General features: G+C 40.3%; 1 protein-coding gene across 2 annotated transcripts; it reads left to right on the forward strand.

The window, feature by feature from the left end:
* The first annotated feature begins 1,327 nt into the window (after positions 1-1,327).
* On the forward strand, positions 1,328-13,423 carry sox1a (SRY-box transcription factor 1a). 2 transcript variants are annotated; one of them, XM_030758898.1, is made up of 3 exons: positions 1,328-2,456; positions 6,424-6,473; positions 13,040-13,423. In XM_030758898.1, exons 1-2 carry the CDS (start codon positions 1,614-1,616, stop codon positions 6,442-6,444), a joined length of 864 nt encoding a protein of 287 aa, XP_030614758.1. In that variant the 5' UTR covers positions 1,328-1,613; the 3' UTR covers positions 6,445-6,473; positions 13,040-13,423. The 2 variants fall into 2 exon arrangements, with proteins under 2 accessions (XP_030614758.1, XP_030614759.1); XM_030758899.1 differs by lacking the exon at positions 13,040-13,423 and adding an exon at positions 6,595-6,723.
* The last annotated feature ends 783 nt before the right edge of the window (positions 13,424-14,206 follow it).

Raw genomic sequence — 14,206 nt, forward strand, 5'->3', positions numbered from 1 at the left:
CCTTAAGCCACGTTGCCTGGACCACTGCAAACGTTTATTGACCACTGTGACATCCAGTTAACCCTATCACCAAAGACGCCTGTATCCATCCGAGTGATCTCGCTCCCTCTGATCCTAAACAGAGAACCATATCAAGCTAAGCTCCAATTAAAATAAAAACAGCAAAAGAACGATAGAATGATTAAATCGTTAGTCTCGCCGCGGGAAGTGGTATTTCGTTTTCCCTTTCAATTAGAGGTTGATTGGGCTTTTCAGGGGAGGTCAGCTGTGAAATCTGGATTATATATGCGCGGACTCGAAGACACAGACCGCTTCCCTCTCGTGGTTTTCCAAACGGGATACCTGACTGGATATTAAATAAGAGGCGCTTGATGTAACAGACACACACACGCACGCACGCACGCGCAAATGTACACTAAAAAAATGACAGTTTGCATGTAGTATTTCTTTTCATCTATAGCTGAACACAGGCGCCTGGCCAGGATTCATTTACCATCACCAGCAGACGGCGATAATGGCTCTTTGCCCCGGCAATTTCACGTCATTATATGGCTATCCATCCTCTTGGGCTTCGTCTCTCAGACCAGCAGTTTTTTTTTTTTTAACCAAATTTCTTCCTCATACTTTTAAGCTTTGAATGCGCTTAATTTCTCTATCTGACACCTGCTATTACTACAAACATTAATTACATACCTGGAAGTAGGGAGGGGGGCAGAAGAGAGAGAGATTTTGATTTTGAAGCGCCTGCTCAGCATCAAGTCGTCTAAGATTAGTTTGGGTAGAGTGTTGTGCAAAAGCCAGTGGATAAAAATAGTTGGGCCCAGGCTTTTACGCATGATGAATGAGAGAATAACGTGTTAAATATGAAAGAAAGTCTTTTCAATCTGAAATCTAGAGAGAAAGTTAAGGGCGAAAATAATTTCGCCCACATTTTTATGCCTCCGAATTTATAAGCTGTGTGATTTTTTTTTTTAATTCAGCAGCCATAGCTTACCTATTTTTTTTTTTTAAATATATATATATATTGAGATGTTTGACTCATCCTAATCACTGACTGCACCCACTTTTTGGCCGCTACATCAGTGCTAACAAATCTTAGTTATTTTTGTGGTTGAAGTCTCCGAGTGCGTGTTTGGAAATTTCAAATGCCTCGTGCTATTTGTGGGATTGACCCTCCTTTCTCCCTCCTCATTCTCCTCCTCCTCCTCCGGTGTGTTCTTCCTCTATGGTTCTCTAGTCACCTGACCAAACGCCATGCAAATCATTCTGCTGCTAGAGCCTCATTGGCCGCTTGTGGCTCATTTAACCGCTGTCAGTGCTCATCATATGGCCGCCGCTTTAACCAACTTCTCAACTCCGACAGGAAAAGTGGCTCAAATGCGCATTCTATCACAGTGGATGTGAACCAACCCAGGCGAAAACAGGGTGAACTACTGGTTGGAGAACATTTTATATGCCTTTTCGGATTAATTTTCATCAGGTATTTATTTCAATTTGGGGTAGAATATTAATTTTGTAGCGCAGTCATCCTGAGCGCACCCGTACCTGTGCGCGCCTGACCTATCTTGAAAGTGACTTTTTCTCTGTTGGTGGCGAAGTTTAAAACCAGGTGAATGTATAGCATGATGATGGAAACTGACCTTCATTCCCCCGGCCCCCAAACGAATACAACGACGGGGCAAACGGGGCCGAATAGTGGGTCGAAAGGGAATCAGGAGCGAGTGAAGAGACCTATGAACGCGTTCATGGTGTGGTCCCGTGGGCAGCGGAGAAAGATGGCGCAGGAGAACCCCAAAATGCACAACTCTGAAATCAGCAAGCGGCTGGGCGCAGAGTGGAAGCTGATGTCCGAGGCTGAAAAGCGTCCATTCATCGACGAGGCTAAACGGTTACGAGCCATGCACATGAAGGAGCACCCGGATTACAAGTACCGACCAAGACGGAAGACCAAGACGTTGCTGAAAAAGGACAAATATTCACTCGCTGGTGGACTTCTTTCTGGGCCGAGCGGTGGCGGTGGAGTTGGTTTAGGGGTTGGCATGAGTTCATCCGGGGTCGGACAGAGGTTGGAGAGCCCCGGGGGTCACGGAGGTTCCGCCAGCTCCGGCTATGCGCACATGAACGGCTGGGCGAACGGTGCGTACTCGGGGCAGGTGGCTGCAGCCGCGGCGGCCGCAGCGATGATGCAGGAGGCTCAGCTAGCCTACAGCCAGCACCCGGGGAGCGGAGCGCACCACCACCACCACTCACACCACCATCATTCACACAACCCCCAGCCCATGCACCGCTATGACATGACAGCCCTGCAATACAGCCCCATCTCGAACTCTCAGAGCTACATGAACGCTTCCCCATCCGGCTACGGCGGGATCACCTACACGCAGCACCAGAGCTCTGGCGTCTCTTCCTCAGCTGCCATGGGGACATTAGGGTCGCTGGTGAAGTCGGAGCCGAGTGTAAGCCCTCCCGTCAGCAGCACACACTCACGGGGTCCTTGCCCCGGAGACTTGAGAGAGATGATAAGCATGTATTTACCTACCGGAGAGCCGGGGGACCCGTCAATGCAAACTAGACTCCATGCCTTGCCGCAACATTACCAGAGCGCCACGGCTGGAGTGAACGGGACCGTCCCGCTAACACACATTTAGAACTCACAGAATAATTGAAAACTGCAAACGAACCATAACCAAATATTTACCTCTTTTCTAAATAACCCCGGTCCTGAGAACTACCTGCATTTTGTACAGAATGTTTATGATATTGTAAATGAAGGGTAAATAGCATATTCATCTCGGCTTTTTGGAATAGCCACCAGTGGAATTATATAACAAATATGATGCTGAGATATTGGTTATTGTGCTATAATTTTTTGTCCATTACTTCACAGTCTTAGTTGAGGGTTACGCCAGGTTCACATGGGGATATTTGCTTCAATTGTCTCATCATTTTTGGTGCGGGGGGGGAAGGGGGGGGGGGGGGGGGGTTATTGTAAGTTATTTGAAAATGAGATAAGTGTCATAATCATAAGAAAGTGCTTTAAAAAGATATGGGAAAATCACCTTCTTTAAACATTTGTGTTCATTTGCAGAAGCCTGTGTCTTAATTCTTGGAAATCATCTCTTTTTATTGTAACACTCTAATTCATGTAAATTGTGAATAATTTTAATATTTCAAAGGATGACGGGCAACTGCTGTTGTAATTTAAGTGCTTTTCCGCAAGTGAAAAGCCCTGATATTGCAATGAAGAATAATTGAATAAATTTCACAAGATGTTGCTTTGATTCTTAAGAGAACGTCTTAGATTGATTATTTTCACAGTGTTCTTACAGAAGTGTTTTCTGTTTTAGGGAACAAGAATATCATCAGGATTCTTCACGGAAAAAAAAAAAATCTCCTCTTTAAATTTTGTCGCTGCTGGACACAGATCCCTCGAGCTTTTAAATGGCCCAATTGTTTGTGCGTAATTATGCGTAAACGCTACAGTGTATGGGGCTGTAAGGGAACCATTTCACTAGCAAGATGTTATTTTAGAAGCAGAAGTTTTATGTGGGTAATTAGAAATTATTCAAAAATTGTTTTTAAAAAGTTTGTTCTTTTCTATTTCACTAGCATGCAAGTTACAATATTATTAAGTCATTTTTAATATACAATGCAGGCCCAGATTGTGGCTCGCATTCTCCTTTTATATAAATATAAAAGGACACGCTTGTTTTTGAATTTGAATTTTTTTTTAAGTTATGATGACACAACGCACAAGAAGGCCTTGCATGACAACCACCTGTTAATGTTATGAACAAAGTCTTATTTATGAATGGAAATTAGATTTTTTTCATAAACATTTTTCATTTTCCCCTTTCTAAAATCTTACAAAATGCGAATCCTTTAGTCCTTTAATAATAAATATAATTTATTTACATCTTTATTTTTTTTATTGTGTTTTTTTTAATATATATAATTCTAATTGAAATTAGGTCATTGTATATTCTAGTTTTATGTTAATCCGTATGTCTAATTGCAATTTTATTGTGGAAAGTTGAGCCAGATTTGTTGGACAAACTGCTCTTAAAAACGGAACAACTTCTCTAACGTGCACTTCACTGAAAAAAAATACTATTTTGAATGTAATCAGTTTTACTATAATTTATTCAGATAGATAGATAGATAGATAGATAGATAGATAGATAGATAGATAGATAGATAGATAGATAGATAGATAGATAGATAGATAGATAGATAGATTTTGTAAGTTCCAATTTGAAACCTTGATGTCATTTTACAGCTTCTGTTTTGAACACACACTACAGAAGAATCAGGCAGAAAGAAAAGTGATTTAAAAAGTTTAAAGATAAATATTAGTTTCTTTAAAAATCAGACAGTAATTTCATAAATTTTTCACCTGAGCTGCAGCATCCGTTTATCTTGCATCCACTTCTTTTGTTACTTTTTAAAAAAATTGTTTTTATAGAGATGCCGTACAATATATGTGAACTATTAGAATATATTTTTAGTTTCTACGTGATGAACTAGAATGCAGCACATGATTTTTTAAAAGGAGGATGCACAAGAATCTTAATTTCTTTAGCTGCATTTTAATTGTCTTGCTAATCAAAGAACCGGTATTTAAAGAGGCTTGATCACTCGTCTAACAAATAAATGCAATCTATTTACTTGGCTTTAATTCTAATTGATTGCTCCCATCATGTGAGAAGCAGCACGGCGGTGGAGGAGTTGCTTGCTTATTTTACTCTTGAGCAAAATAGCTGGAAAGTAAAAAGGGACGTGGGCAAACTGCATGAGGCACAAACTTGGTTTGGAACAATAAATTCAAGTTCGATAAAACTACTGCATGAAACTTGGGAGTGAATAAACGATCAGTGATTGAAGATAAAGAAGAGAATCTTTGTTTAGATACAAAACAGCCGCACAACCATGAAGGTATACAGACAAACTGTTGCACAGACTGGATTTTGACTTTCAGTGGTTACAACACTCCAGTGAAGTGGCTTGTTGAGTTGGTGGTGACTCATCAGAATTTCAGAGATGTAGTGTTTTGATTTTAATCGGCTTTTGTTATCTTTGACAAAATATCTGCATTTTGAATAAGACATGGAAAAAAGATACCTGGGCTACTTTGATATTATTATTATTAGTAATCTCTGAAAAGAGAAGCAAAATTAGGCTGACGATGGCTTTCTTTAATGACAGGCCACAGCTGTTTGTGAGATGTTCAGTTTTTCTCGCCTGCAGGCCTCATATGATACCCTACCAGTCACACACATGCAAATGAGGGAAATTTATGCTTGCTTAGGCATTTAAAAAAAATCAATTAATCTTAAATATATAGTTAAAGGGCCTATTTCACACTGATGAAGACTTGCATGGTATGTCAATTAAACCTGTTAGGCCTCATAGTAAAGCGTGTAACATCTGGCTGCGCATTAATCTTTCGAAGAAAAAAAAAAATCAGAGGAGCAATGTCTGGAAATTAGTTTAAATTCCAAAACCGAAAGCAATTGCATCTATGGAGACATCTCCTCACTACAGTACGCACCGTATGGCAGGGGATGGCCTTCTCGTGTGTTTTGCATCTGTTTCTCTCTTATCTGTTGATGTGAAGAGATGCGGATTAACACTGAAAGCCCGGAGAGGCGGAGCGCGTCACGGCGCATCGCCAGGCTAAAAGAGGAGCGTTCTGGCAAATTTAACCCGAATAAATTACACCTTGAGGTGGAAGAGGGGTAAGTGTAGGGTGCGAAGTATACAGGCTATGTGGCGGCGACGCTTACTGCTGCTGTTGCGTGTGTGAGAGTCTGTGTGTGCGAGTGTTTGTGTGTGCGCGCACGTACAGCTGACTGGCCAATAAATCTCTCCACCGCGCGATACCCTTATCTTGTAGCCACCGATATATTCCGTGCTAGGAGGCCATCAGCTCCAGCGCACACTCGGTTGTTCGTAAAGCCCCGATCCCTTGCACTCCCTGTCCTAAATGGGGATAATTAGCGTCACTTTATCACGCCTCTGCATATTTTCTCTGCGTCTCCCCCCTTCCCTAAAAAAATTACCAAGCAGCCTGCTCTCGTCGCCCGCTCTGTCACAGAAGATTATGGAGACAGATTGCACAGAGCGAATGTGCCGGGCGAGATTAGCGCGGAATAGAGAAAGCAACTGGGCCAATGAATTCCTCGGAAGGGCCTTATCGTGCAATTACACGTTGACATGTTTAACAATCTTGCTGCCTCTTAATCCTGCAGTGCTGCTCTATCTACCCACAGCTACCACGCTATATGCCGGCACACAGACCTAATGCACCGAAACGCAGCACAAATGTACAAAAAGTTATGAGAAATTGCTTTATTTTGAAACTTTGTCCTGCATCCACCAAACGCATTTTTATTTTCTATTTTTTATTTTTTTATTTTCCAGATTTCACCGTTGCTGGAATAGCATCTGAACTGGGACATTTTTGAAAAGAGGTGAGATATTAAAATACATCTTTAAATGGTTTATTGTTAACCTAAATGACTGCTTCACTCTAACAGCTTGACAAAGTGACAAGAAAAAAAAAATGAATGTTTTTGCGACATGTCCATCCAGAGTGGAGATGCGGCGCAGAAAGTGTCCGTCTTGTTTGGAGCTAAATGTAGACTTTTCCATGTGTCTGCCCAACACACACAATCACCGCTACCACATCCCGACCCACTGCCCCTCCCCGTCCCTCCTGCCTGGCGGTATATCGGGGGCCTGTGTGGGAGTGATTGTGGAGCGCCACTGTAGGAATTTGGCAGCGCCCGTGGTTTGGAGAGCCGCCCCACGCTGAGTCCCATTCAGCGGCCAGCGCGCTGTGAGGTTGGGAAGTTTCAGTCAGCCGTACAACTCAATGGCCCCCACAAAGGCGATTACAAGCCCCAGCGCATTCCTGTAGGGACCTGGGAGAGGCGCAGGTGCGAGGGGGACCGGGGTAACCCGTCAGAGGAGAGATAAAAACGGGACAGTGCTGGGGACCACACAAAACCAGCCACTCCACAGGAACCGGGGATTTTTGGGGGAGGAAGGAGGAGAAAGGGAAGAATAAGTCTGTAGAAGATGCAAGTTAAGGGGGTGGGGGTGCAGCATACTGAATGGTCTCACTGTCCATCACTGAATGAAAGTGCTAAAGGAGTCCCAGCCTGGATTTTACAAAAGTCACAAGCCCGTTACCAATTTCGACTAACCTCTTCACGATTAATAAAGATAGCCTGACAGAAATTCACATTTATTTAACTGTTTTCATGCATTTTTCTGTAAATATTTATAGTCTAAATCTTCACATCTTATTCCACCCCACCATCTGGGCTCTACTGTTACCCCTCCCGTGTATTTTCTGTTTTACTCCCAGTCACGTCTTTATCAATTTAGTCTAAATAAGCTCGAATTTCATAAGTAGAACTTTGTAACAATGTAAAAGCACGTGTTACAAAATGTTACAAAAGACATGATCTCAGCCTCTATATGAAAAAAAAAACATTGAATGCTCTGTGTCAAAAAATTGCTTTAATCAAACCAATACATTTTATACAAAAATATAGTACACATTGTTGTAATCAATTACATCAAACAGCAGACAAAACTGGCAACCAGTGAATTTCTGTGGAGAATAGCCAATAAAGAAAATACATGTTTTATACAGGTAATGGGGAATTTCTTATTGTCCACCATATCAATATTATACTTTCAATATTTTGCTTTATTTCCATCATGTTGCACCCAGTAGCCACAGTATAGGTAGCTAGCATGATTTGGTCAAGACTGGTAAAGAGCCATGGTCATGGGTAAAAGAAACCAACACAACACAACACAAATGAAGGTTTTGGTCTTTTTTTTTATTTAAGACCAAACTAACCACCCCATCATCCCACCTGAGATTTCCCTGCCATGTAGAAATGTTATACTTCTTTCATTGGAAAAAAAATGCTAACTGCAGAAATTCAGATGCAAAATGTATGACGCAAAGTGACTTAGGAACAAGTTTATATCCAAGGACACAGGCAGTTTCTATATTTTATTTATGTTGCACAGATACTGGGGCTTTGTTTTAGCAGCAGAACTACCTTAAGACTTGCTTTTCCCATTTTCCCGTGGTATTTTGTGCTCAATTCAGAGCTGGTATATACCATAAAGGTGGGAGATTTGCAAACAAGTGGTCATTAAATCCAAATGAAGGAAAGCCAGTTGGTGGTATTTTTGGGGGGTAGAAACTGGGTTTCTCTGCTGATTCTTTAAACAAGGGTGAGCAAAATAGGAAGTGCTAAATAAGAAATGCAAGACACATAGAGAGAAAAAAAAAGCATTCCTACTATGCACAGTTTAAAGGTGCATAGTAGGAATGCTCATGTGAAAACCTCCTTTGGTTACATAAAACGATATAATAAACAATCTGTCCTGCTGCCCTCTGATGGCAGCAGGGATTTATTATCAATGAAAAACATACAGTTTCTAGTTTGAGAAGTGTCATCATTCACAATGATCTACTGTGTTTACCTTTAATTAAACAAACCTGGAAATGACACGAGGTTGAAGCTCTACACTCGTCATACTGCTGGATTAATATTCAGTATTCTGCCAGTTTGTGAAGGAGACTCAGAGATCATTAATCCTGTGCACCACAACCTTTTTTTTTTTTTTTTCAACCTTTCTGGCAAAAGTGGCGTTTCATGTTTTATTCTTAAATGCAGTTTTAATTATGCTGAAATATGACACAGAATTATATCTAAAAATATGGGACTGATGTCATGTAACTGGCGTAAAGTAACAGCATTGCTGGTGATTACCAACACCTGCAACAGATTGAAAACTACAAACAGAATACTGACAGTTCTATATATTTCTGGATTACTGCGTTGGAAAGTATAGCTGTCAACATACTTAAATAAGATGATTGAACTTTCACCTTTTCCACAAACACTTGTGGCTGTAGATTTGTCGTGCCATGCTCTCGGGTCTCGAAGCTCTGCACCATCCACACAGCATTTGAAAGGAATCTTTTGATGTGGTGACTAGCACAACTGTTTTAGTGGGAGGAGAGAAGCAATGTGACTGGCTTAGAAGTTAGAAATGAATCATCATATCTTTTATTTTATATTCTAGGGTTAGGGCCAGTTCACAAGCACCTGTACATGCAGTGCTGTGCTACATTCAGTCAAGTAAAAGCTGAAATCTCATAATGTGACGAGATCACCGAGAACAGGCCCAAACAAAATCAGCCGTGTAATAGACAACTTTTAAACAAACCCCAGGTTAAAGTGATGTTGAGAAGAACATAAAGATAAAAGGAAAATTGTATCATCTTTACACACATTCACCAGATTGTCCTTTCAGCTGGCATTTTATTAGACTTTGCTTAAAAACTCTGATACGGTCCTGCAATAAATTCCCATCTTCTTGAAGGATGTAGTTGTTTTTTTTCAGTGTTAGAGACGTGTCACTTCAACTTTATGGTAATGGTTGATCATTCAGCTTGTGGTTCTCTTGAACTGAATTGCATTACACAGAGAGTTATTTCTTTAATTTTGCCCACCCTCAGAGATGTGATTTAAATGACTTTGTGGCTTTTATCACAAATAAAATGGGTAAAAGTAAAAGTTGGCTTGTTTACAGTCTCCCTGACTGTTTGACTCTTGACCTGTCTGACTTGTTTAGTGATTACAGCGGCATACTGAGATCTCAGCAATTACTTTGGCGAACACAGTGACAAGTCCTCCAGCTTAAACCCATTGAATGCACCCCATTAGAGCGCAGTATAGTTCAGCTATTTTCAGCCCATGTTTGCAAAGGTTCTGACACAAAAACAACTTAGTTAGGTTTAGGTTAATAAAGAGGACCTTCATCATCAATACAGTGATGAAGGGATTAAATATTATTTAAAATAAGAAATTGCAGAACACAGTGTTTTGCTGACCCGTCCATTAACCCTGTGCTCAACCCTATGTGGACTCTGCAGCACAGTAACACAGCTTTACTTTAAGCATTGAAGCCTAATTTCATCCATGTGCCCTTTGGTCCTGTCATATTTACTATGACCATGGTAGGACATTTAATTCTCTTGGGCACTGCTTTGTTAGCCTGACATAAATCTGTGCTCTATTAACAGGTGAACATCAGATCTAGAAGGAAGTTTTTAAGTCTGTGATAAGATGAAATTGTACTATAACATGAGTAAAGTCGGTTATTTGCTGTTAAAAATAAACAGGTTTGTTCTTTAAATAATAAAAATAATAATAATAATAATAATAAACCCCAGTCACTGCAGCATTGATCTTATAAAATGTAACCTTATTTGCTCACCATCTCTGGGTAAAAAGCCCTGCGTTACCATGCTCAAATCAGACGATACTTCAGTATCTATTGGTCCCAAATACAACAACAGGGAAAGGTCACATGATAAGTTTTAAGTGTCCTTTGAAATACTCTTGGTTGTGCACTTGAAGGAAGAATCTTTAGCTCAGAGTTTACTCTTAGTTTCTTTTCCCTCTCTCAGCACAAGTGCTTCCACAAAGAGTCTCTTTAATGGAGTCTTGGAGACAAGCAAACTTTGTGTTGTTTGGTAACAACAATCAGACTATTACATGTGCTCAAGAGAAAAAAAGGGGAATTTAGAATAAATGTTAATGAAAGCACAGTAAGTGGCTTCCTGTTCCTCACTAAATATATGCAACAACCTTGAGTCTTTTTGGGGTGAGCATAGAGTGGAGTGGGGGATAAATGAAGAGAGCATTCAAAAATTGTACAAAACTCTTTAAAGCATTTTCACTGTAACGCGTTCATTTTAATACGACACTGAGATGGATTTGTTTGAAACTAATGGTGATTCTGAGCAGAATAACATTGCTTTCTTTCTAACATACTTATTTTCTTCTTCTTTCTTCTCTCCCATTTGAACACTTTAGTACAAAAAAATATATTTTTTTTCCAACCAAAACGTGATCTTTATAGGAGGTTGATTGAAGCTTTCTAAAAATCTTAAAATAAAAGCATGTGCATGCCGAAACACTGCTTCTTCCTTCCCAGCTGGTCCTCACAGAGCACTGATCCAAGCTTGCTAGCTTTGGGCATACATATAGACTCTCTATTTGCACTACATTTATCCAGTGCTCCATCTAGACAATGTCTGTTGTTCAGTCATTGTCTAGCAAAACAAGTAATGTGGAATTTGAACAAAAAAAATCATGTTCTCCAGAGCTTTTGTTTATTCCAGTCTGCTGTATTTTCCTCTATTGCTACCAACAGCAGCAGAGTTTTCATCTATCTAGTAACATATTTACATGTGCAAAACAAAATTATACAATATTTTGGACCATCATTGGTTCTCAGGTGATGTACACTTTATGGACAAAAGTATTGGGCCACATCTCTTGATCTTTGAATTCAGGTGTTTTCAGTCCCATAGCCACAGATGTATAAAATAAAGTACACAGCCATGCAGTCAGCTTTTACAAACATTTGTGAAATAATGAGTGATTCTAAAGAACTCGCTGAATTTAAGCGCAGCGCTGTAACAGGATGCCACCATTGCAACAAGTCAGTTTGTGAAATTTCTTCCCACCTAGATACTCCACAATCAACTGTAAGTGGTATTATTGCAAAGTGGAAGCGTTTAGGAAGCACAGCAGCTCAGCCATGAAGTGGCAGACCACAGAGTGGGGTCACTGAGTGCTGAGGCGTATAGTGCATAAAAGCCACCAAAGCTGCAGTGACTCAATAACTGCAGCGTTCCAAACCGCCTCTGGCATTAACACAGCACAGAAATTGTGCACCGGGAGCTTCGTGGCGTGGGTTTCCATGGCTGAGCAGCTCCCATAGGTGTAATGTGTAGGTGGGCTCATCCATATAGTGTAACCTGAGGACTTTGCTGATGTACTGAGTTTTCCTGCTGTGCTGCTGACAAGTCATGTGGGCCATAATCCATGTTTACCATCAAACTGTAATAAATCTAGTGATCTCCTAACTTTTCCTCACGGTGCCATCAACAGACCAAAATTATGTTAAACAACTAAAACTACTAATGGCATTCCCATCAGCCTCAGCTGCACTTGTGATGCCTGCTTAACATTATGCCATGTTTATGTCATATCACTACAAGCTTCTCAGTGTATGTGAACATCCAGGTTTTAATTATGACAGAGAAAGTGTCATTATGTTTAACTTTAATGAACTGTGTCTAAATCAGACAAATAACATTGCCCCACATCAAAACTTTGTGTTACTTCTTCAATTCACAGTATTTTATTATTTTGTCATCAGCTGTCATTCAGGGAATCTTTTCTTTCTTTCCCAGGTGACCTCAATGTGGCATCAACATGTTGCTGCTGTGAGCATGTTATAATGCTGTCATTTCCATTTTGGTAAAAAGCATTGCATTGCTAAAGTAAAAGTAAAGACTCTTGCTCTTATAAACGCTTCAACAAGCCCCGTGTTTCACTGACAGTCCCTCACTCGCACAAACTCTCACCGACTCTCACTACCTCGACAAATCTGTGGCAGGCGATAATTCTCAAAGCAGCAGAGAGGGGTTAATGAGGGGGTCAAAGAGTTCAGATAAGAAAGAGCAGTTTTATGATGCCTACCGCAACCTGCAGCGCGCTGATAGCCGTTTGAACTGGCCGACCTTTGAACTCTGCTGGGTCAAGTGATCAAAACACTGGGTCGTTTAGATAGGTCAGATTGGAACAAGTGAAGGATGTGTATGTCACCGGAAAATGTCGAAGAGGCACAGATAAATTGCTCTTAATGGTTATAACCCTGCTCAATTTGTTTCCAAGGCCATTAGATTGTTGTCACCCATCAGACTGTTTAAGGTGTGGGATGAATTAGATTAATTTCTAAACAAATTTATATTCTGCTGGTGTTTAAACATTTATCAGATTGGACTCTGTGTGTGCGTATATATATAAAATGTCAAATATGCAACTTTTATTGACTGTTGATATTTCCTACACATCTTGTTGCTAATTAGTAACACATATATGTCTGTCTCCTTGTTTTTCTGTTTCTGTCTCTCTGTCAGGAAAATGACCATCAAGGCTGTGACCAGCTGAACTGGATCACTGTGGGGAGACTATGATTTACGGATAGCTCCTCATCTCTTCTACTGGCAGGCCATCTTTACCTTGAGCACTGGGAGATAGGTGCTGTGGGCAAAAAGACCTCTTGGAAAAATGTCAGCAACTGTCAGAGCCCCAAATTTTCTCCATTAACTCTTTCTTTCCTCTGTGATGCTATCTTCTCAAACCCCCTTAATTACATAACCCCTTCCTTCTGTCACCCAGTGTTTTGTGTCCCAGTACAGTGTCTGATTTCAGAGCATGCTGCTTTTTTTTTCTCATATTGCTGAAAAATTAAAGGTAACAAAACAATCCTAACACCATATTTTTGCCCATCTGAGCAAACACAAACACGCAAAAAAAAAAAAAAAAAAAAAAAAAAAACCTGCAGTGGCTGCAGCAGCTTTCTTTCCCTAGTGTCTTTCACTGGAGCCAGTCTCACTGTCTTAATACTCTTAGTCCCTCAGCTGGCATGTTGTCCAAGAACCCGCTGCATTTTCAGATTTGTAAAATCCGTCAAAATGCCTGTAATGAATATTTCTACAGCCTCAAGTGTATTTAATGTGCTGTTTGACCAGCCGAGTAGAAACCTCATAATGATCTGCCACTATAGGAGACAGAGGATCAGATGAAGCTTTATTGTCAGCCCCCGTTTGGCCACAGCCCCCAGTCACTGTGGAAAAAAGTGTGAAACAGGTTATTTTTATTTGAACACAATCCCCTGTATTAAACATTTATTGTTTGGATCTGCTGTTAATTTCTAATCAGCATCTTTCTTGTGCATGAGTATATGTGTCATGTAAACGTATATATTTTTTGTCTTAGAAAAGAAACTACTGGTATTATTATTTTCTTTTAAGTTTTTTTTTTTTTTTGATGGATTAAATGTCATCTAATGAGACAGGCGTGTGCTATGCACTTGCATTTTGTAGTTTGTTTTTCTGTTGGCTTACACAGCCATGGCTGGGGGAAAAAAAAAATAATGAGTACATAGCAAATGTACTCTTGCATCTTATTACAGCCTGAGAATAAAAAATATTGTGCTTTCCGTCATTTATTTTCACATTCAATTTGAGAGGTAAATTAATGCTTCAAAGTGAGAAGTTAGAGAAAAGTTTTAACATTTAAAC

Source organism: Archocentrus centrarchus, chromosome 21 (genome assembly GCF_007364275.1).
Source record: "Archocentrus centrarchus isolate MPI-CPG fArcCen1 chromosome 21, fArcCen1, whole genome shotgun sequence".
NCBI lineage: Eukaryota > Metazoa > Chordata > Actinopteri > Cichliformes > Cichlidae > Archocentrus > Archocentrus centrarchus.

Excerpts from the sequence above, each read along its gene's own strand:
- sox1a (XM_030758898.1), top strand. The coding sequence starts at position 1,614 with ATGTATAGCATGATGATGGAAACTGACCTTCATTCCCCCGGCCCCCAA. Across the intron at positions 2,457-6,423 it reads TGGTGAAGTCGGAGCCGAGT|ATTTCACCGTTGCTGGAATA; the intron begins GTAAGCCCTCCC and ends TTTATTTTCCAG.